The 25,548-nt window shown below is 37.5% G+C and overlaps 1 protein-coding gene across 1 annotated transcript in view; it reads left to right on the top strand.

Annotated features, from left to right (window-relative positions):
• The window catches only part of thsd7ab (thrombospondin, type I, domain containing 7Ab), a 111,385-nt gene that overhangs the window by 23,308 nt on the left and 62,529 nt on the right, over positions 1-25,548 (top strand). Inside the window, exons 2-3 of the mRNA XM_081389132.1 lie at positions 15,202-16,060; positions 22,587-22,835. Coding sequence (XP_081245258.1) covers positions 15,202-16,060; positions 22,587-22,835 — 1,108 coding nt within the window. The remainder of the gene's footprint in view (positions 1-15,201; positions 16,061-22,586; positions 22,836-25,548) is intronic.

Genomic DNA, 25,548 nt, shown 5'->3' with positions numbered 1-25,548 from the left:
TTTCAGTCTAATATGGAGTGTTTTGTCTTTGTGTGTCACTGTATGAATTATGTATACCATAAAAATCAATAATGAGTCAATATGGCTTCAATCCCTCTAAAATGTGTTTTTGATTCACTTTGGTAAGCCTATTATCAATGGTGCCAGAGAGGCACAGTAAAAATACTAGGGTGGCGCACTATAAAACAAATGCTGAAAAAAAAAAGTGGTAACCTGCATTTGTAGTCTATTTCTACTTTATCTAACCCACAAATTCAATTAATTTCTTTGATGTAATTTGTCAGGTTGATATGCAGATTACATTTTTGACTTGCATTGAACCTGTTAGTTTAGATGTTCTTACATAAAGCACATTTGTTCAGGAATGAACTGTAAAAAGATATGCACGGTTTCCTGTGATTGTAATTCCTGCGTGAATACATTTATAGGCTACTAGTGATGCAACGAAATGAAAATTCAGGATACACTCGGCTGAAAAATTATTATTTAATAATCAACTAATTAATCAAATTTATTTAATAATCAGCACTCAAATAATACTGAGTTGTACAAACATTTAAATTACACATAAGGACATTTTTATGCCAACTTTTTAATCGTACTTATTATAGAATTATGTTTCTACTCCAATTGTTTGGTGAAATATATAAATATTTAAACAATGGCAGTAATAGCCTATAATGAATATGTAATCTCATGCATATAATTATCAAAATGCTAGAGTTATTTTTTCTAGTTAACTAACGAGTTATGGTCATTGATTATAGCTTTCCTGATGTGACATTGTTTACTAGCTGTTTTATTGGCGTTTTTCCACGTTTGAAACCCTGATGGAGCGATTACATGAGACGATACATTTGATTTCAGTAAATTGTACTGTATCTTTCAACATATACCTTCTGATGTTTATTCGTGCTAATTTTTATGCTATAACTAGTAAATAGGAAGATATGTTCACGTGTCGCTTGAACTGAGCACCAAAAACACATTTATTGTTTGAATTTCCTGATACAATCAACAGAATTTGAAAACGGAGACATTGTTTCACATTAAAAGTTATTGGATATCAGTTGCTACAAACAATGTTTAGTGAAGTTTTGCTCACGCATCAACTGAAAACAGACCGATTTTGGATTTAGAGAGAGTTAAACACTTTGGGATGACCTGGTGAGACTAACACTACAAAATTCATCTCTTTTACAAGGGAAACAAACATAGTGTAACACATACAGTCTTACTTCCGAACCCTCAAGGACAATTAAAAAGTGGGTATACATGAGTAAAGTGGAGGCGGAGTCTGAAATCCTCAAAAGAATGTTCGTTGATGTTGAAACAAAACAAAACAAGCCCTGGAAATTAATAAAAGAACACATATAACACACTTAATATTTAATGGTATAAGAATCCAGATTTTTTTTAAAGTAAAGAAGGGACGAGTCAACATTATTAACATTATGCTGCAAATGCAGTCTACTGAGCTTAACTTGTATTAAACCCAGAATATTCCTTAAATATACTGTGATCCCAAAAAAGAATTTGGAAATCATTAATAAGCAGCCCAGAAATATATCCATGTGCTGTTTTTACAGCAACGCTGCATATTAAATTGCACTTCAAACTTATTAAAGTTGCAAGTGGCATTCATTTTAAAGAAAGGCAGCACAAGCACACTTTTCAAGAAAACCATTTCACAAAATATTTTTTTTTTGGCGTCACGGTGTATGAAGATTCACATTTCTGGGCTAGGCCTAGTTTCTGAATGATCTTCCCCTGAAATGTCATGTCACATCCGCTATGAAAATCAAACAGTGGCTGATGTGAAGTGTCAGTCGATCAGAGAAGTTCAGCCTGCAGCTGTGATTGTTTCGGTCTAATCGGATGCGATCGGCCCCTCCATCTTGACCCACATTGCGCCTCTGGCTTTATGTCCCAACAGTGTGGGAACGCCACACCAGTCCTGGGGTATTTCTCAACTTCCATCCATTCTCACATCCCTGTCGGTGGTTGTGCATTGCAGCCGAGCAGATTTCCCCGCTGGCCTGAAGACTGCAGCACAAACCCTGCGAGTCTCATTCTTAGTCAGCAGTGCCCTATTTACAGGCACTGTCACTATGGTTGTGTATTTTTCTCGTTTATTGCGGTGTGCTGTAAAGTTACAGAAAAAAAAGGAGGATTGAGAATATTTGCAAATGCCAAGGAATATATTAGTCTTAAATTACTGAGGTACGTTTTATTGCTCTGTAATAAAAATGGCAGATATATACAACATTATTTGCAAATGCCAGGGTGTGTGCGTATATGTGTGTATACATATATTGAAACTAAGTCAACGATGTGTTTATACTGAGAAAGGCATTGTTAGATTTTGCTGTATTTGGCTGAGCAGTTGTTTGGGTGGCTTGCTAATGTATTAGATTTTATCTTATACATAAAATAAGTATTCTTGACCAGAGTTCTTGTGGGAAGAAGAATTTATTGAAGGTAGTTGTGTTGCACAGTTCTTCAACAGAGATGTTAGTGTTTCGGCCTTCAAAGAATCTTAACCCAAAGTTCTGTCTGTGAACTATAGAGGGAGAGTACTGCTAGGACCTCATAAAGGGTCCTCAATACTCAAGATTAGCCACTTTTCCACTGTCGGGTGACTTGGGTCAGTGCGAGCCAGGGCTAACAACATACCGGCCGGCCGGGGCCAATAGCCTCGGACCTCGAGCACAGAGGCCAAAATCAAGTTGCGTTTCTTTCCACTGTTGGGCCAGTAGCCCTGCAGTGCTATCCTAAAACCCGCCCTTAACACGCCTCCATAGAACTGCATCACATGACTCACTATCCTGTCATGTCACCACCATTTCACCAGCTGACTGAAAACTAGCTAGATCGCAAAATGAGCATTGAGCATGACAGAAGTGAACGTTTACTTAAAAGACTTAAATGCACACTATGTAAGAATTTTGGCTCAAAATATCCAAAAACCACTAGAACAATATTATATATTTTGTTGATTTGTGTACTTACATTATTCTAAATGTTTGTAAGTATGTTTAAATACAGAGAAATAAGCAGTTTTAACCAGGACATGGACCGTGTCCTTGCATCGCCTATCAATGACATCATACCCCGCGTTTACCCTTGATTTCCGGTTTTATTTTGTAGAAACCATGGAAACGCCAAAGACGCTTTAATACAATGTGTTTTATTAAACAGGTGAGCAACTGTTTGGATACATGAATTGACAGAAAACGAATCATTGTTATACAGCTCAACACAGTTAGTCTTTTTGTTTAAATATTGTTTTCTTGATTTACTGCGAGTACCATGTTATCGATCTAGTTTAATGCAATGTGCAACAAGTGTCTCATATAGTAGCCACCGAGCGAACGCAAAGCTCCACTGCTCTCGAGCTGTGTGTCGTGCTTGTCTCTCAATAGCAATCTCTCCAGCGACCTCGTTCCGCTCCGGCTTTCGTAACGTTAATAAATCTTGAATACATTACCGGTCATCCATGAATATGATTTCTGCCCGAGTCGCTTCGTATTCTCCACCGGCTGTTGAGGTGAAGACAACAACTTCCATGATTAGCGGCATCACCAAGCTACGCCTTTGTTTTGAATAAATGACCTCTAGTGGCGAATGGAAATTACATAATGTGCCTTTAAATTTTCAGGATCGATAGTTGACCAATGTTTTACAATAAAAATGTTACAGTGACAGTAATTTATTAATTTGTGTCAGGAGTGGACATCAGTCATGCTGAATCAAACTGATATTTACCATTTAACCCAAAAAGAGAACACATACCTATTCGGTTGCACCTGGTTCCATTTATTTGCTATCACATTTATAATATATCATGTTTACATCACATTTCTTTAGAAAGAGTGAGGATTTCTTTTCAATTTCCACAAAATTATGCGATCTAAGGAGGTTTGAGTGATCTCTCCTGTCTCACTACTGTTATCCTTTCAGCCAGAACAACAGAGGGAACTCATGAGAAGAAAACAGGAGTTATGAGTTATAAAAAATAACTGGATTGCATGGTATTTATGACATTATATGCAGATGCATTAGACAGTATCAACAAAGGCATAAGGAAGAGACAAATAAAACATGAAACCAAATAAATACACAAGCATAATTATTTATGATTTGTCTACGTTCTTCAAGTAGTCTCTGGTATTTTCCATAAACATGTTTATTTATTATCGCATTAGTTAGCATACATAGCCTTAAGCATCACATAGAAATTATTATTTTCATATTTCTGCCTCAAATGGTGATCAGAATCCCCATCAGATCGCAAGGAAGTTACTTCAAATGCTCGCTGGTGTCTGAAAGTGAGTTTTGAGATTTTATATTTAATTTCATTTGAAGTAATGAAAATTTAGTTTTTTTCATGGTTGCATTGTGTTATGATTGGCGGTCTAAAACATTTCAGAATGCAGTGAAGTATGATATGTAGGTTTGTTTAGAGTGTGTTTCGGGCCTGTTGTAAGCTGTATGTAGACCCCTCTGACCTAGTGTTTATGTCAGCTCTAATCAGCTTTGAGTCATAAGCCATCGTCCTGCGTGACCTTTGATTGGGTGTTGTTAGACCTCAGCATTTGAGCATTATGCTGGAATCTCAGGAGTTTTAATGTCTGTCAGATACGCTCTTTAACTACACTAAATTTGCCCGAAAAATATACCTGCTCTGTGTGTTTGGTGCGTTATGGTTGTCCTTAAGAAGTCCATGGTAATGTGTCCTGAGGAAATTCTCTCTTCTTATTTAGGCAAAGCTGCTTCTACCAGCTGTCATGGGGTCTTTGAGGTAAATAACCTGAGCAGACAGGAGACCTGCATATGCTTGATTGCTTTATCCTTGCTTTAACCCCTTAAAGGCACACCGGGCGCGGGTAAATCAGGCTAGCAGGTGAAATGGTTGGTTTTAATCTTTATAACAGGTGCTGGAGAACAGGTAGCCGGTGATCTAATGTGTGTTTTATGTCAAGTGTTGAAACAGATTTCGTTTTCCTCTTGAGCTCTGGATTGAGCTTTAAGGTGAACCACTTGCGTCACCAGATGGAATTGGAAAAATAATGACATTTTCAAACGGGTCTCTTGAACAAACTCACTCCATTAGTTGAGCGAATGCTGGTGTGTCAGGATAGAACTAAAGCCTTGGTCTTGTCACAATTATGTTCTGGTTGCGTGATTTCCCCCAGTAAAGTGATTGACATGATCAATGAAATCTTTCGAATCGACTGCAGGGCGAGATTTCTGCTGAACTGGTTTGGGGGGGCACTCATTCTGTTTAGTTGCTCCTGTCATGTCTGTATGAGTTCTCATTGGTTGCTATGGTTTCTGATTAGTTAATCTTTTTCCAACAGTTCCTGTTTAGTGTCCTCATATGTGTATTTATACTCCTTGTTCTGTTCAGTCCTTGTCGGTTAATGTTTGTGAACGTGCCGTGTCGAATCGAGTTCACAATACTGTGACTTCTTGACTACTGTGAAGTCTTTACACTTTTTGGGGAAATTAATCTATGTATAGTTGTTTCAGTCTGGATATTATACTAGGATAGCATAGTGTAGTGTAACATTAAAAAAAACAGTACAATATCAGCAATAGTTTATTTTTATTTTATTCTCTTGAATTTATCAGTATGTATATTGAGTATATGCACTGACTCTTATTTCTGTGAATTTTTACATGTGGTTTACTCCTACGGTCTTTAAAGGTAATCTCTAACGATACAAGTAATTTTAAACAATGTTAAATCTGTTGCAAATCTCTAAATCAGTATTAATCTTTCATAATTTTAATTATAATGTGAGGCTAAAATGCACTAATTCCATAATTTAAAATGAGTAGTTAAGTATAAAATGTAAAAAATTGTTCCAGCTATATTAACTAAATCATTTTTGAGGTTAGAGTTCAGTATTTAGTCTTTAGTTAGTTTTCTAAAATATATATATAATTAGGATAAAAAAATAAATAAATAAAAATTATCGTACAAGCAGAGTGTTTTCAGGGCAAAGTTAAGTGATCATTTAATGATTGTCTAACACGACTAAATGAATTCAAGGTGCACATTTTCATAATGCAAAACTGTATGTCTTTACCATGAACAAGACTCTTTTGAACTTCACTAAAAGAATGTGTGTGTTCCACTCAAACCAGCAACAGATAAAGGAACAAACAATAATCTAAATCAGATTGTACTTCACTCTTTGGTGAACAGTGCCATTTTTGATCAAACCACGATTATAGTATCAGACCGACGTGTCAGAGGTGAATATACTGTATGCAGGTTATAAAGCGTTTCAGGTTTCTTCTCATTATGCAAGCGCATGTTATCTATTTTGTTCATGACAACCAACAAACAAACAAAAAACTATAATGCTGAAAAAATTGCTGTATGAACCATTTATGCAAAATAGGGTCTGAAAAATATACAGAGAGGTTTGGATATTTGATTCTGGAAAAGTATGGAATTTTGTAATGGAAAATGTGTAGGAAGGAACCCTGTGAATGTTTCATCAGCACTCACAGCCATCATGCACGGCGGCCGATGACGTTTCTGCCATCTTGTCCTTGTATAGCTGCAGGTTTCTCTTTTATATAGACGCAACATTCTCCCCCATGACCATCTCCTCACCATTTATGACCCAAAGCCACTCACGGTCCAGACCCCAGACTTAATGTCTTTTATCTAAAGGGCACATTGGTCGAGTCTGGCTCTTCTGTGGCTTCAAAACCTCTTTTCTCTTCCCAGCCGCCTCAAGGGAGGTTTTCATGAAGGTGGCATGTCAGATCGGCATCAACAAAGCGCTCGCACAGGCTCCGTATTAATATTTACAGCTGTACGGAGGGGCGCGTGGTCCTGCTGTGACTTCTCATATCTGCCTGTGGGGAAAATAAAGAAAAACAGCATTTAAAATGTTTATGCCTGAAACGAATTAAACTCTAATATTCGTTTTTGCTTTATTGTGCGATTTCTCCACAAGCTGTGATTTATGTTCTCAACATGGGTCATGCTTCAATTGCATTGCTTGCGTTCCTCCATATTGATCTACAGCCTCAAGAACAGAGGGTCGCTTTGATGTTGTTTTAATGTCTCTTGTTACTGAACATTTCTACTCATCAAAGAGCAAATGTGAGGTAGATTTTCACCTGCTGAGTATGGATTCATAGCCATGCTGAATAAATGAATTTTCCTCAGAGAGCTTCGACAGAGCCTGAAGGACCTGATCTCCACTTTGCCCATTTTACCACATCGACATGATATACTTACTTCATCCTCTTTCTCTGTTTGTCATTTCCGTTCAAGGCTGTAGCTAAGTGAATTTTGAAAGAAATGAGATGTTTCTCAGGACAGGACGCTACCCTAATGCTAATCTTTTGACTTGAAACATAAAGTCTAGTCCACTTCACAGCTTTATTCTGGGCTTTATAACACTCAATTGCGAGTTTATATCACACAATTCTATGCAAAAAAGTGAGATTATGAGATTAAAAAGTCGCAATTACCTTTTCTATTTTTTATTCAGTGGCGGAAACAAGCTTCCATTCAATACAGGACAGTATATGAAAATGTATAGCAGTTTTATACTGTAGCAAATGTTTGAAAGCCCTTGTTTATTGCACCTGAAGGACTTTGTTCAGAGTAGTGAAATTCTGTTATGATGTTCTCCCATGGAGCGCTCTTCCTGGGAACTCACTTTACAACCCTACCGAGTGCAGAAACTAAATGTTACACGCTGACCTTTTGATATTTCACTGCTGAAGTGCCGATCAGGAAATATCGGATGTGAAAGTGTGAAAAAATACAGACTTTTAATGTAAATGATCAGCCTTACCCTTGAGCTTTTTTTCTGTGAGTGTTTTTATAGATTTTTAGAGCTGAAAATATTGTCACAGTCTAAAATTTAATGGGAACACAGCTTCCTACACTCTTAAAAATAAAGGTTCTAAAAGGGGGTTTTCATAGCAATGCAATGGACAAAATATATATTTTTTTATGTTCTCCAAACAACCTTTCAGTAAATAGTTCTTAAAAGAACAATTTTTCTTTGGTGTGAAGAAGATTTTAATAATCTAAAGAAGCTTTTCCTTGACACTTTTGTGCATTGAAAAGGTTCCATGGATGTTAAATGTTCTTCCTGGCATCATGAATGCCAATAAAGAACTTTTATTTTTAATAGTTGAGTGTTGCAGAAACTTTCATGTGACTAGTAATTTTTCAGACCTCTCTGAAAACAAAAATGAGCGTTTTTTTATGTTTAATGCAGTTATGAGATGGACGGGCGCGATGTGACAACAGAAGTACAAAATGTGGCTAGTTTGGACAAAAACTCTTGAACATGGATGACTGGAAGAGAGGTTTCATGGCTTGTCGCATCATGTGTGAGTTAGCCCTTGGAGCCTTTGGTGCATCACTATCTGACTATTATGGTGGAAATTAACTCTGAAATCTGCAAAAGCAGATATGTTGAAAGGCTGAAGGCACACGGATGACTGGATTTATCTTCAGAGCGTCCTAAGAAGTTCACAGTTTGCTTATGAATTTAATGGTCTTTGCCTGGGGTCAGTTTTCTCGCATTTGATTGACTCACTTCTGAAGCTGACTGGAATAGGGAAGAATAAACGTATGTATCTTTTTCATTTCGACATGCAAAAAGCAGCTGATCTGGGGAATATATTCATGTAAAGTGATTTGAAAGACTTTATCAGAAGGGTCTAGTGCAAGTGCAGTGCATTATACAAATCAAGTGGGATTTTTACATTTTGATGAAGGATGCTCATCTTTAACATTAATCACATGCTATTTTATGAGTATCTTTGAAATAGTGGTTCATTGCAATGAAACACACGCTGTCTTTTTTTAATGCATCAAACAAAAGCATCACATCACAGGGCTGTTAATGAAGCCCTGTTCTTATTCAACAGACTTATCAGCGATTCAGAAGATTTCATGAAGTTCTCAGTTATGTGGCTCATTTATGCATTAACTTCATCACAGATTTCTATCTATATGTCTGTCTATGAGAAACATACAAGGATTACCAGGGTCATTAAAAAATGTATTGCTTTTGCAATAAATTTCATCGCTTCGTTGAGATATTAAAGAGTTCATTTGGATTTTTTGTCTCCATTAGGTCAACATTTCTCCAGTAGATAACCAACCAGACGTGCTTGTGGCATCTAACAGCTCTTGGTCTCCGAAATTGCTGAAATTGTTGAGCCGTTAATTGTATTAATGGTGCTTCGAGTGATTTTAACCATTTCACACCCACTCTCTTCAAAACCCAGCCCTCCAAACCCAGTGACTGGCAGAGAGTGTTTCTGATTGGCTGAAAAAGAGCAAGTCTCTCTTCTGTGCCTTTGCGGCGCCAAAATAAAACTAGGTTATTTAGTTGTTTTTAACAATATCTAACCTATCTTATCAGATGCATGTTATTACTGGTAAAACAGTGATGTATTTCAACTGATTATTTCTCTTTATGAACTGAGACAGTGGGTTTGTTTGACTGACAGTCTGAATCGTCTGCACTCTGTTTCTCACACACCTGTCAGACACTGACGGACCAGCACTTTGTCAACCGGAATTACCTTTTATCATGACAGCTGGCGTCTCCTTTGAGCACAGGAGATAATGATGTGTGAGATACTGATCAATCCTGACCTGCTGCAGGCCTGATCCTCCCGCATGGGGAGATAGAAGTATGACCAAAATCTTACATCACGCTAATGGTATATATAGAAAATGTATTTTTGTTTTTTGTAAATTCAAAGGAAAAAATGAAGAGTTCAGATGCAAAAGACTTTAAGTGCCATCTGAAATTTTCTTCTAGAATGATCATTTTTATCAAGCCCATATATTTAAGTTCAGCAATTTCACTTAAACGGCAATGAAAATAACCTATTCATAGTCATTTAAGTGAAATTACTGAACTTGAATATACAAGCTTGATAAAAATGATCATTCTAGAAGAAAATTTCAGATGGCACTTAGAGGCTTTTGCATCTGAACTCTTCAAATATTTAGAATTTAATTCAATTTTATTGATCTGCTTTATAGTAATGAACAATAACAATAATACAATTTCTGCCATCACCTTCATGTCGTTCCAAATCCGTAAGACCATCGTTCATCTTCAGAACACAAATTAAGATATTTTTGATGAAATCTGAGACAAAAAGTGTTTGAACCACTGTAGTCACATGGACTATATCATACTATATATGAGCCATAAAAGCTAAATGTATCAAATATGATACTCAAAAATTTTATAATAATAATATTTTAAATATATTTTGTCTCGTTCAATAAAAAGGTTCAATAAACTTTCCCAGTTTAAAGGGGTGGTATAATGCTCTTTTCACAAGATGTAAAATAAGTCTCTGATGACCCCAGAGTGTGTATGTGAAGCTTTAACTCATAAAACCCCACAGATATTTGTATACAGCATGTTAAAACTGTCACTTTTTGAGGGTGAGCAAAAATGCACCGCTTTTGTGTCTGTTCCTTTAAATGCAAATGAGCTGCTGCTCCCGGCACAGAGGGCGGAGTTTCAACAGTTTGTGTCCTTTTACCTCACACACACATGCACTGAAATTTTCAAAAACTGATGTTCAAACCGAAGTCAGAAAGATGGAAAGACTCAAGACGAAGTGACAACATGTAGACAACATTTCTGAATGGTTGGTGAATTTATGTAGCTTATGTGTAGTTATCTTCTAGTCATTGATTAGCATATTCTGTCTTGATAATCTATAAATCACGTTCCCGGGGGCGGAGTTTATGTACATTTTAGGGTCAGTGATGTCACTAACCCGGGAGGAAGCTCGTGTAGTCTCTACCAGCCGTTTGTTGTAGTCCTTAAAAAGCGATTTCTTTAAAAGAAAATATCTCCCTTTGCTTTGAACTTTGAGCGTTGTAACTTTGCAGATGTTGTTTATGCTCAAACAGCAACATTACACACTAACTAAAGTTAAAAAAGTGAAATCATATTCAACCACCCTTTTAATGTTTTTTTTTTTTTTTTTTTTTTTTTACAGGGTTAAAGGTGTTTTAAATTATTCCAGACATTTTGCAAATGTTCAGCAGACTATTGATTTACGCCTGCGTTCTTTTTTTTAGGCCAATAATACAACTTTTTTAGTTCGTGGAGTCTAGATCTAGGGTGTAGTTTCACAAGACATTTTATGCATGCTATTTTTTTTTTATCGCTTACTGCCCCTTTATTTTTTGCTTATTCAGAGAGCTTTTCATGTCACACCTCTTCACATAAACAGACCTCCAGTCTCAAAATCCCCTTGATAAACCTGTGGTGGGGTTGAAAGACATAAAAGAGAAATCTTTTGTTGTTTTCGGGGAAACAATTGTGTAGGGATTGTGTTTATTCTTGTTTTTCCCAAAGATGATTAGCCTTAGGAAGCCACAGTTCTGCTCCCTCCCACCATTAGAGGAACCACATCACGCGGCCATTAAGTCTGTGACATAAATGGAGAAATGTTTGCTGTTATATCTCCCCCTGTAGTTTTATGAACGGTGTTTGCTGGTATATTTGCAATAAATTATAAAAGATGTTCATTTGGACTTCGCATAGATGTTCATTTGCACTCTGCAGCCACTGTAGTTATCTAGTGAGCTACCTTGCTGTTTAGCGCCTAGACTGCTGCCTTCTGGCAATGTGACAACTGAAGTGAAACCGCAAAGTGACCGATTTGAAACGCTCTACATGAGTAGAGCAACTTATGTACAAGTACTCTGAGAAACTCATCTCACAGTAGATTACAAGACAACAGTAACTGCACAATTTTCTTCATCATGACCCAACTGGTAACTGGAGTTATTTTTTGAAAAGTTTAGATGTTATTGTTAATTTATCTATATATGGAAAACAATAAGTAGGTTAACCACCAGAACCATGTTGTGCTCTAGTCACACAAATATTGAATAAAATATTAAATTATTTATTACATTTAACTGTTTTCATTATTTCAGTGTTAAATGCATTTCTATTTTTTAGGCCAAAACATTTTTTGTCACATCCAGCAAACATCTCCTCACTATCCGCTAGCTGCCTGTCCCCTGAACACACTGTAAAAAACGCGGTGTCTTTAGACATCCCAGGCTCCGCAAACGGCAACAGAAACAAACTGGCCCAGCCTTGGCCACAAAATATAACAAACAGTGTTCCAGCCAATAACCGACATGAATGATTTGGGGGTGGGGGGTGGGAGAGTTAGTGCGCGTGCACATGAAGGGGGGTGTGGGGAGTGGAGGAGAGAGAAGCATGAAGAGGGAAGTTAGCTAGAGGAGAGATGTCCTAGACAACGGCTAACGTTAGAATTATATTCTCTTGAATTTTGATATGGCCGACACACGACCAAAGAGACGACGTTCCGATGAACAAATAGCAGAGAAGAGGGAAAAGGAAACGGAACGCGCAAACTCCCTAATTTACATCGGAAAAGCATTCGAAAGGTGGCGAGATCTCCGGAGACGGGATGAGGAGGGAGGGTCGAGCTAGCCTCCATTTTGTTTGACAATACTTCGAACTTCAACAAGAAGTAACGTCACCCAAGATCGCTTAGAGCACCTTTAATAATCATACTTACAAATTTGACCTGACAGCCAGAGCCAGGTGATAAAACTGGCAAAAAAACAGATAATCAGAGACTTTGACTTGGGCTAGTAAGTAACCGTAGAGCAGTACACACTGGCATAATTGGAAAATGTAAAAATCTTGTTGAATAAGCCTACTTTTCATACTGTGCTTTACAAAAGGTCCATTTCCCCTGCTCTTGTTGAAGGCCATTTACAGCACGTTTACAGCAAAAACCCTCTCAGATGCATTATTATTGGGACTCATTACAGGGGCGACTATTTATCATGCAGGAGGCTGAATGTGAGATGGAAACTCAGTTATGGTGACACCGCTAATGTAATACAGTGAAAATTAATGGTAATAAAGCCTCATTTTCTAATATGGCTGTGAGATTGAGCCCTTGAAGCACAATCACAGTTCTTGTTGTCTATATAGATCTCTATTTGTCATGCTGCTTTGCTGTCAGTGTTTGCTGAATTCTTGGTTTAAGCTGGGGCTTTTTTTTTAAACCATTGATTCTTGAGACACGGGGCAAAACTGTTTAACTTCATTTGCTTTCATTCCATTTATTATCACCACAATAAAACTGGTAAATATCACAACTGTCATAAAAAAGAAATGGGATTCTGAAAGCTTTTGCAGGGAAAATTAATTTAACTTTAAATGCAGTAACCTGGGTTTGTTTTCAGCTGTGGTTACCTTGATAAATAAAGGGAATCCTGATAGACAAAGCTCCAGTTGTGATTAAAAGTAGAAAAGTGATTATTCCTTGATACATAACCTTGTCATTGCCTGATGGTCAGCATTAATTCTTTAAGATCACATTCTGTTTAGTATGTTTGGTAACAATTCCGTCACTTTGTTGCATTTGTCGTTATCAAAAAATTAGAGCCCACAAGGCTCTCGCTGCTGCTTCTCTTCCCGTTCTCCATTTAGAGTTTGATGTTCATTACCGCCATGCTGTCAGCAGTAGCAGCACGTACCGATTAACTCATTTTGACTTTCTAATTGCTTCACAGCCAAATATTTTAATTAGGCCCACACTCGGATTATCACCTTAAGGATCAGTCAGGTACAAAAGTGAACCTATTCAAATTTCAAAGTGTGTAAACCTCCATCCCAACACATAGTGGACAACTTTCCAGCAGCATCTAAACTTAGTTTGGTACCTCATGATACCAATGATTTGTAATGTTGCACATAAAGGCACCAACTGCCAAATAGCTCTTCACAGAGGAGTTTGCCGTTTCATGATTGTGTAAAGTGGCAGTCTAATAAGCGTAAAAATAGAGCTCACATAAATATTGCAATTTTTGTATTAGATCCATCTAATTTAATGTATACTTTTCTGTATTTAAACAGGTGTATTTAAATGAATAAATAAATAAAAATAGAAATAATCCTAAAAAAGTAATGTATCATGATTTCCACAAAAATATTAAGCAACTGTTTTCAACATTGAAAATAATCAGAAATTTCTTGAGCAGCAAATCAGCATATTAGAATGATTTCTGAAGGATCATGTGACACTGAAGACTGGAGTAATGATGTTGAAAAATAAGCTTTGCATCACAGGAATAATTACATTTAAAACTTTATATTCAAAAAGAAAACAGTAAAATTTCAGAATATTACTGTTTTACTATGTATTTTTGATCTAATAAAACCTTGGTGAGCATAAGAGACTTCTTTCAAAAACAAATTTACAATAATGCAGAATATATCAAATCAACTTCACAGTGCATTATTGCATAATCTTCAAAGCATCTTATAAGGTGTAAGGGTGGATTCCTGCAGTGGTTCAGTCTGCAAGAAATGCCGAACGACTAAAGAAACGTTATTAGCAAGATGGTAGAAAACTGCACATTTCTTGTCTATTCCACCCACTGCCACTTATACCAACGACGGAAATAAGCGCAGTTACAATAGCTTAATATTTGTGGGAGAGCGTTGCTATAGAGAGTGACGATATTGTATTGCAATTTGTAGCACTTCAAAGTCAATACCAATCAAAACTAGTTAGCACATTAGTTGTAATTGAAAAGGTTTAATGACAAAATATGGTTATGGTTACACTTAAAATAGTTACAAAATAGATGTATGAGATGATGATAACTTATACCATTAACCTCACCCAGCATATAAAATGTTACCTGAGAGAGAGAGAGAGAGAGAGAGACAAATAAAAGAGGCAAAAGGAGAGAGCCCAAAGAATAAGAAGAGAGCCCTCAAGAAAGGCACCCAAACAAGAAGAGAGCCAGAGCATCAAAGAGACAGAGCAACAGTTTCAACATTATTTTATCCTTTCCCTGACCATGTGTTACTTAAAACCCAAATGTGAGACATTCAAACTGACCAATCAGATAATTAAACTTCCCCCACCGTACTAAAGGTGTGTCAATTCATCGACCCCCAAAGTACAAACATTTTGGCCTTCAGGCCTAGATCACTATCAGTCCCTCTGTGCCTTTAGGAACTCCAAATGGTCATTGTGGTAGAAAGAGGGGGTAGAAAATCAGTCAAGATTATTTTCAATTCTACAGAGGCGGCATAATTATGTTGCATTTGCTTTTAGACTTTGCAGTAATTGATGTGGTGTTTTCCTCAGGTCCATGGGGCAGATGCATGGGCAGCGAGTGCGGGCCAGGAGGGAGTCAGAGTCGAGCGGTGTGGTGCGCTCATGTGGAAGGCTGGACGACTCTTCCCACAAACTGCCTTCAGTCCACACGACCAGCCAACCAGCAGAGCTGCTTCCGCGTGTGCGACTGGCACAAGGACCTGTACGACTGGCGGCTGGGCGCGTGGAACCAGTGCGTTCCCATATCGCTGCGGACTGGCCGCACAGGTGTTTGCTTGCAGGGCGAAGAGGGCATCCAGACTCGCGGGGTGAACTGTGCGCTCAGGGCGGACGGCTCGGCGGCCGACGACTCCATCTGTGAGTACTTTGAGCCCAAACCCCGGCAGGAACAGGCCTGTCTCATTCCCTGCCCTCAAGACTGTGTGGTGACCGAGTTCACCCCCTGGACCACGTGCTCCAAGACCTGCGGGCTGGGCCTGCAGAACCGCGTCCGCTCCATAGTGGCGCCGCCGCTTTTCGGTGGGCTTTCTTGCCCCAATCTGACGGAGTTCCAGACGTGTGCGCCGAGGACCTGCGAGGGCAGAGAGACGGTGTTCAGTCTGAGAGTGGGCGGCTGGAGCGAGTGCAAACTGCCTTCTTTACCTCCACCACCACCTCTCACCCCGATCTCCTCCGCCACCCCTGCTGCTCGCACCGTACGACAAGCCCGGCGGAGGAAAGGCAAAGAGAGGAAAGGAAACAGAGACCCGGAGATGCGCGAGCTCATCAAGAACAAAAGGAACCGCATCAGGCTGACTCGACTGGAGGATGACCTCTGGGATATCGAAGTAGGCTTCCAGTCTCGGCAAGTGGTTTGTGTACATCGAAACAGAAGTACGGTATCACTCAGGTTAGTGACTTTTCCCATCAGAATTAAAGATAGTTAATAAGAGTTAAGTGAATGAAGACCGTGAACGCAGTAAACTTACCTGCCTCATTTTTGCTCATTGGTCAACTACTTTAAATTACATTAAATTTACATTAAAATGCAATTCGAACAATGAATGACAATGACTTTTGATGCTTTTTTTTTTCTGAATTACTGCTTATTTTTATTAATATATTTTCAATTGATTCTTTTAGATTGTAAATATATTGTGGTGTAACTCTTCAAAAACTTAATGATTATTAATAAATTAGACAACATTAATATTAATTTATTTAAAAATACATGCCATTTTTAACTTGTACAATTATTATTTTATGACGAGCATGGTTTTAATTTCTACATTTTTATATTTCCTTTTCATTAGTTCAGGTTGTTAAACGTCTCATGATGGGACTTCCCCCAAAACCTAATGATGTTTATGAATTAATGAATATAATTGTTCATATGAATAATTTTAATACATGATTACAATTATTAATATTAATAATAATAATAATAATAACACTCATATTAATTTATTCAAAAATGCTTAGATACACCTTTTCTATGTTTGTAATTCCTTAATTATTATTTATTAATATTCCTTTAGATATTTTATTTTCATTAGTTCATGTTGTAAAATGTGTTGTGGTGCAGCACACACATTTTTTATGAATTAATAAAGTTGATTATTAATTATTTTTTATTAATTAAAAAAACATGTAAAATAATAATTAATTGATAATTATTGATGTACAGTCAAGTAGTCTAGTCTAGTCAAGTAATATTTCAAGAAAATATTACTTGATGGTTACACCACAATTCAGTTATCCATTGAAACAGGCTTATATGCCATTGACCCTCACAAACATTTTATATGGTGTCTAATACGGGTGGTCGATTCTTATAAGACACTTATGTGTTTATTATGCTTCTCATTCTACATATCCATTAATATTAAACAAACACTGGTCATTTTAATGTCTGCATTAAAAGGGAATCCGTTACGTATTACTTTCTTTTGAGCTGGATCTCTTTTGTTGTAGTGCTAATGGTTCTCAGGCTAATAGCGGTTAAATGAGTCCTAAAACGAGGGATTCCGGTGTGTGTGTGTGTGTGTGCTCTCCGTCAGCCGCCGACAGTAAGAGGATGACGGCTGCGTGACTCGTCTGGGTCTCCGCTGTGCGCTGTCAAAGCACTCCCACGCTTGATGTCTATTTTCAACTGTGTAGAAATGACAACTGTATATTCCCCAGCAGCAGATTATGTGACACGGCAGGAGTCTGTGCAAGCACTTTCAGCCCAGTATTAAATGTTCAAGAGTTTTGTAGTTATTTAAAAAGTTTTGGTGCAGCCTTATAGGTTGTGTGTCTCAGGCGTACAGTGTTTGGCCTTTGATATTTGAAAGAAAAACATTCAGAGTGTTCTAGCCTGAGGTTTCTCCAGGTAATGTTACGTTTACAGAAACAACTGAATGGCCAACATCAAGGATCATCACGCTTTTTCTACTGTTGGGCCAAAACTGTGGAATAGTCTTCTGGTTCCCTCAGATAGTTTCAATTTAAGTTAAAGGGGGGTGAAATGCTATTTCATGCATACTGAGTTTTTTACACTGTTAAAGAGTTGGATTCCCATGCTAAACATGGACAAAGTTTCAAAAATTAAATTGTACGTTTGAAGGAGTATTTCTGTGCCAAAAATTGTCCTTCCGGTTTGTCACAAGTTTCGGAAAGTTTTTTTCGAGTATGGGCCTGTGTGACGTCAGATGTAACGGAATTTCCTTATACGGGTCCTAAGGGCACTTCTCCGCGGGCGCGCGCGCACTCGTAGACCAGAGCAAGAGAGCGAAAGCAGTACGCCCATCAAAGCGCTATGCTCGGCTTTAGGGAAGTCAATGTCACCAAAGAAGTGGGTTTTTGGTTGCCAGGGCAAGACAACCCTGCACAGATTCCCAAAGAACCCAGCGTTAAGGCACCAGTGGATGGAGTTTGTTTTTTCAGAGCATCAACGGAGGTTGTGCAAGACTGTTTGTTCCCTGCATTTCGACGATGCTTGTTTTCTAAACAAAGCCCAGATTGATGGATTTGCAGATCGTCTAATGCTTAAGGATCGAGCAGTCACAATGATAAAGGTTCGCGGTCGTGCGTTGGAACCGGGCGGTGAGTAAAACTGCTTCAAATGTCTCTGTGTGTTGTTAGCACAGCTTTAGCTCCGCCCACATGGCCCGCCTTCAGCCGGTCGTTTTTTTCTGGAAAGACTCGGTACAGCCTATCTTTCTTTTATAAATATAATAAAACTAAAGACTTTTCGGAGATATGAAGGATGCAATACTACTCTATAGGTACTCAAGATTAACAGGAGATTGAGTGAAAATGAGCATTTCACCCCCCCTTTAAAAAATGATCTTTTTAGTCTGTGTGGTCATTCTTGAAATTAGTTTCATAAACTCTTTGGTACTCTAGCATAAACTCTAGCAGATTTGGTAGCTAATGTTAGGCTAATGCTTTTGGTTGGAAATTGGAGATACACTTTCAAAAGTGTGCGGTTAGTACGATTATAAATGTTTTTGGATGAACTAAGTCTCCAAGACTGCATTTGTGTAAGAGGGATCCACTGAAGGCAAGCCTTGAGGACCCAAGTGCAGCTTTATTGACAAAATAAACCAAAACCATGAAACAAAAGCAGGGCGTGGCATGAAACAAGACAAAAAGCTATTAACATAAACTCGCACAACAGCGGTTACAGGAATTAATACTAGACAAAGACACATGAGGGCTTAAATACACAGACTAAAGACATGACAAGGGACACCTGTGAACAATGATCAGACAATTAACCAATGACAAGACACATGGCAGGATCACATGACAAACAGGGAATCACATGACAGACATGAAGCATGACAAGACACAGAAACATGACTAGAACAAACCCAAAATCGTGACAATTTGATTAAAAATACAGTAAAAACAGCAATATTGTGAAATGTTATTACAATTTAAAATAACTGTTTTCTATTTGAATATATTTAAAAAATGTAATTTATTCCTGTGATGCAAAGTTGAATTTTCAGCATCATTACTCCAGTCTTCAGTGTCACATGATCCTTTAGAAATCATTCTAATATGCTGATTTGCTGCTCAAGAAACCTTTCTTATTATCGTCAATGCTGCCTAATATTTTTGTGTAAACAGTGATGCATATTTTCAGGATTCTATTGATTAATAGAAAGTTCAAATTTGAAAATAGAAATCTTTTCTAACATTATAGATGTCTTTAATGTCACTTTTTTCATCAGAATAATTCATCTTGAATAAAAGTATAAATTTCTTTAAAACAAATCATACTAACCCCGCACTTTTGAATGGCAGAGTATATATTTGTGAAATGGAATCACACAAAAACTACTCTAGGAACATAAATATACATTTTTGACTTCTTTTTGCTCCTGAAATATCCATACTTGTTTTGCTAGTTCAAGAAAGTGGAAGTTTTTCTGAAACACTTGCTCTGTGATCACGAACAAACCAATCACACCATTCTTTTGATCAACAGATCTTAGTGTAATATCTAGCAAGATCTCATCTTTTGTAGTTCTTTATGTGTGTGACTTTACACAGACACTCTTAAAGACTGTACATCATATACCTTTGTTCAGCGTTGCCTAAATGTTATGCATACACTCGCATTGTTCAATTTAGAATTTCCTGCTAATTTTATTTAGGAATTGATGGACTTCTTCATAATACTCCTGCTGCTGCACTGAGGTTCTCCTGAATTCCCACAATTGAGTTATTCTTGCATTAAAGGAGAAACATCATTCTCATTCTCATTTAAATGGAAATGTTGGTGTCCTCATTCCATCAACAAGCATAAACAAAAGCTCACCCAAATGTGCTACCCTGTGCTTAAAAACAATGCATGTTAGTAATATTGGGAAGTGCAGCAATGCGCATTTCAGCAGAACAACACAGTTTGATACCAATTTGACACTCAAGAAACTTCTTTGTTATCAGCTGGTTCCAATTAGTGGCTGATTGTTTGGAGTTCAGTCTCAGATACAGGATATGGTCATTCGCTTTTGTTTGTTCAAACAGCTTGATGTGTGCTGGTAACTTACATTATTTAAGGCTTTTTTCAGTTTGTTAAGATATTGATATAGGAACTGTTGAAGTGAGCTTCAGTCAGCCTGTGTGTTTTTTTTTTAACTGTCCTGGCTCTGCTGCACTGCTGGTGAATAAATTAATCTTATTCTTCCTTGTCTTAATTATTATTATTATTATTATTATTATTATTTGCCCAGTCCTTGTCACAATTTTTAACAATAGCCCACAATCGCTATTCCATCAACAGACTGGCATACTCTCCATTTCTGCCAAATACAGTTTACCTATGGCTATCTGTTTTATACCTCAGGAAAAGTTATTGTGCTGCAATATGGTGTCGTTATGTTGCCAGATTTTTAAATGATTTCGAGACATCTAAATCTAGGTTTAAAGTGGGTGGAAAACAGTGCCATCTTTGAAGTTTGTGTGTTTGTGTGCTGCCCTGAGGTGAGTTTGGCACCTAAATGAGCAGTTGCTAAATGAAGCTACGCTGGAAAGGAAGCAGTGTGTAATTATCTGTAATAGCTCGTCAGCTGCATTGCTTACTGAGATAATAAGAGACCATGAGAAACTGCTGCATTTACACTGCTCAGCGTTAAGCTACCGGCCACTGAAACACTTACAAAAGCTGTTGTTAAACGGCAAATTGTTGTTCTGCAAATTGAGTTAAGTTACAAAAAATAAAAACATGTCATTAAAGTATTCAAAGATAAAGCGCTATTGCGATTATTTTATATTCTTTTTTATTATTTGTATTGCTTATTTTTATTAGGAACAGAAGAGATACTGTACATGCAAAAAAAAAAAAAAAAAAAATTGTAACAAGTTGCCATACATTACATATTTGTTCGAACATTTCAACAATACATGGCATAATATTAAACTCATGTAAGCTTTTAAATACAATAATCTATTCTACCAAGAAGAAAGCTGACCATTTTCTGGTTATAGGCCTAGTATTTTATTTTATAATAAAATACTATACTAATATTCTAATGTTTCTGTAAATAGGATAATAAAATAAAGTAATTATTTATCATATTTAATGATATTAAAATTATCATATTAGATTTTTCATTTCATTTTATTTTATGTAATTTAACAATTTATTATTAAAACTAAAATAAAAAAATATGTATATTATAATATTTATATTTTTTGTTATTTAATTTGGTATCATGGTATAAATATATAATACATAAATATAGTTTAGACTTATACTGCAATGAAAGTTCACTGGGGCGACTTGTGTGGAACCCAAGTGCAGTTTATTTAACATAAACGTGAACTGAATACAATCTAAACAAAGACCTGTCTTGACTTGGAACTGAACTGAACTGAACTGACATCGGTTACACGGACAAAGCTAGACCAGAGACAATAGGTGTGTTCGACATCGGCTGCGGCTGGATGTATCCGATCGGCGAGAGTAGCCGCGTGCAGGCGGGGAGGAGCTGCAAACGGAGATGTGAAGTCGGACACTTTCTGGTTCCCGTAGTGACCGCTCACGTGGTGTTTGCATACTCTACCACAGCTGAAGTGAAATAAATGCAATATTTGCCAAATAATGTTTCAGAGACATTTTCATTCAATACTTTATGTACTGCTTCACACAGCGTCTGTTTGAACAAGAATAAAGTTCAACATAAGCTACTATCAATGAAGTGGAGTCTATGTTTTTTAATCAGTTTTACTTTGATAATCATGACACAATATAACATCACAACTACATGAAAAGAGTGTTTACTGTTATAAAAAACTGATTTGTGCGCTTTAGAGGAACTAAAGGTGTTTGAATAAACACGCAACACATGTGATCGTTGTCATGCAATGGATCTGGCCAATCGTAGAACAGCTGTGTCGTCATCAGCCCTTGTGCAGCCTCTTGAGAAGCTTCGCTGGCTGAGTTCTCCGGCTACTCTCGAATCGCTCTCGCGATACTTTGATGGCATACGTCACAGTCACGTGGCGTCGGCGCTGGATCAAGTCGGACAAAATTTCTAACCGGCATGCACTGCTTCAAGTCAGCCGCCGATCGGTCTGCACAGAGCTGCATGAAGTCGAACAAGCCTAATGGTAACATGAGGGCTATATACACACAAAAACTAATGACTAACAAGAAACACCTTTTAACAATCAACCAATCAGAACACAGAACAGTACAAGACATGATCAAATGAGGGCAAGGAATCACATGACACAAGCAGGAACCAAGACTACGAGAATTTCAAAATAAAAGACATGAACACAAACGAAACCCAAGCCAATGTGAAGCATATCACTCTCATAAAAAAGATTTATTCTATTATATTTATTTGAAACAAATATGGTGTTAACTGTAAAATAATTATTATCTTGTCATTTTGACTGACCAGTCTTTCTACCCCTCTGTCCTGTATCAGCCAGTGTCCTCACTGGAGTCTTCCGGAGACCTACCAATCCTGCCTGATGCCTAAAGACTGTGTGGTCAGTGAATGGAGCAAGTGGGGCTCGTGCTCCAAGACCTGCTCGGACTCCAGTGTTCCTCAGGGCACACGCTCCCGCAGCAGACAGCTGGTCCGGCTTCCTATCGGAGGACGGTCCGAGTGCCCCGACCTGGAGGAAAGTCAGACCTGTGAACCTGAAGGGAACGGGGTGCCGCCCTGCGCCGTGTAAGTACAACGGACAGGCTAGTCCTGTGTTCTTACTACATTTTGCATTTGTTGATCATGTATATGTTTTCAAGTCTTGCAAAGTCCATGGTTGCATGTTTCTCATGATGTACTAGATAGTGTATTGAAAAGTGAGGTGTAATAAGTAGTTTTTTTAATGTATACACAAAGTACAGTGAAATCAATACATATCAATTAGACACAGCATGCAAATCTTTCTACTATTATATATGTGATACATATTTACTGGTCAAAATTTTGGGGGCATTAATCATTTTAAAATACTTATATTCAGCAAGGGTGCATTAACTCGATCAAAAGTAACAGTAAATACATTCATAATGTTACAAAAGATTTCCATTTCAAATAAATGCTGTTCTTTTGAACTTTCTATTCATCAAAGAACCATGAAACATGGTCCCCACAAAAATATGAAGCATCACAACTGTTTTCAACATTGATACAGTAATAATAAGAAATGTTTCTTGAGCAACATGTTAGAATGATTTCTGAAGGATCATGTGACACTGAAGACTGGAGTAATGATGCTGAAAATTCAGCTTTGCATCACAGAAATAAATTACATTTCATATTATCCATACATTCAATGGATTTACAATAATAGCTGTCAGTGTATAATGTTTTACACCTGTCCATCTTTGCATATGCCTGCAGTCTCCAGCAAAAGCAGTTTGTCGACTAGCTTTTTTTTAATCCTTAAAAAAAGATAAACTTTTGCTAGAAACTTGTGCAGAGATGGACTGGTATAAAAACATTTTTGTGCATTTTGTTATTCATTCTTGCCGTGGGGCCAGTGAAAATGTTGGCAGGACATTTAAAAATCTTCTATTGGCTCAACAGGGTCAGCAGGAATAAAATCCATATTGTTGAGCCTGTGATATCTGCATGCATGATTTCAAACAGTCAATGTAAAGGAGTGCTTTTGAATCGCAGATATAACACTTTCTTATTTAGACATGACATCCAGCATCGGTGTGCTCTCTTATCACTGCTTGGGATCAAAGGTTTTCGTTTAGATGGTTTTGTGTCTGTGAAAAATGAAAGTGATTGGAGTGATGATATGATGTGATATACGGCAACATATTGATGTCATCTTGTCACGTCTCATTATGTGTCAAACCAAAGGAATTTGCTATTTCAAAGCTCAAAAGATTTAATGTGGTTCCTAGTAAGCCTGTCATTGAAGTTTCAGTGCATGATTGGTAAACTAATACATTTTGGCTTTGGCATCACATAACCAGCTCTATTATGTATGGCTTTTCTAACGTAGTAAACTTACTCAGTAGCTCACCTGGTACAGCATTGCACTTGTGATGCAGAGCGCTCTGATACGAGTCTGTGAAACACATGATAAAAGAGCTCAAAGACTTGAAGCAAGCTAAAATGGCTTGGCCGCCAACATGCCTGTGGCAACATTTCTACAAAATTATATTATGTTGCATCTTGCACGTTTTGCAATACTTTCAAAGTTTTATATGAAATGGATTAACGTGAATCTGGCAGCGTTGGTTATACATATCGTGGCAGTTCTGAATTTAAATGTCCGGTGAGTGTCACTAAAATCGTGTTTGAAAATGACGTACCACTTAAACTTAACCATAAACATGTCTGAAACAGATGAACATGAACCTGACAATGTTTTAGTGCATTACTTGTAAGTATCGTGGTACTTCGAAAATGAAGTGTCCAAATTGACTTATGATGAACATTATGACTTCACAAGATCCGAAAGAACGCGTTGTAGTCCAAACAAGCCGTTCATTGTAGTTCTTGAAAAGGGGATTCTGTTATAAATAAATAAAATGTCTCCCTTTGGAGTGAACTTTGAGCTTTGTAACCTTGCAGATCTTTGTTTAAAGGCACAATATGTAACTTTTTTGCTTTAAAATTAGCAAAAATCACTATATCTACATTTTATATTTTTATATATTATCCCAACTGTTTCCAACAACTTTCAAACCAGGAGAAATTTTAATTGAATTTTTAGATACGGCACGTTTCTTTATTTCCGTTTTGTCCCATATCCGCGTTGTCCCTGGTTTCCGCCTATGGTTTCCGCTCGTACTGCCATGGTAACCAGAGCTATGAGCAGAGCCCTCTGATTAACCAAAGCGACAGACGCAGACAACTGTGGAGTTCGCAATGTCTGTTTGCACGCTGTTGTTGTTTCGTTCAAACATTATGGACCATGGCAAGCAGACTTTGGATAAAAAAGGAGAACTAAAACGAGAATCAATATCAGCGCGGTGTTTTCGAGATGCCTAGAGCTCCCATAGACAGTATATAAACGAGAGCTCCACGTCCGAGACTTCGACCGATCCTACATGTACTTATTAAACAGGTGAGCACATTTACATAAAACTAATCAATGTTATACTGTATAGTTCAACAATGATAAAATGTTAGAATATGATCTGTATGTTATTCTAATGTTGATCTAGTTTACTGCTAGTCTCATACAGACAAACTAACACATACTTTTCAACACATTCAAATGCAGTTTAGTGTGCTAATGTAATGTTAGACGAAGTGAAACAGCGCAGCGTTACCTTACAAGTTTAATTTGTCTAATAAACTGGCCTGTGAGTAGTAATTCTGCGTGTAGTTCGGTAGAATGAAATGTCCGTATTCCTTTTATATCCGCGGGACTCGCGTCGCGTGTGGAGCTGATAGCTGTCTCTTAGCAATCCCG

This window comes from Scardinius erythrophthalmus (assembly GCF_964197995.2).
Source record: "Scardinius erythrophthalmus genome assembly, chromosome: 16".
In the NCBI taxonomy this organism is placed as follows: domain Eukaryota; kingdom Metazoa; phylum Chordata; class Actinopteri; order Cypriniformes; family Leuciscidae; genus Scardinius; species Scardinius erythrophthalmus.
Note: the sequence above shows the minus strand (reverse complement) of the source record. Positions and strands in the feature narration are given on the sequence as shown.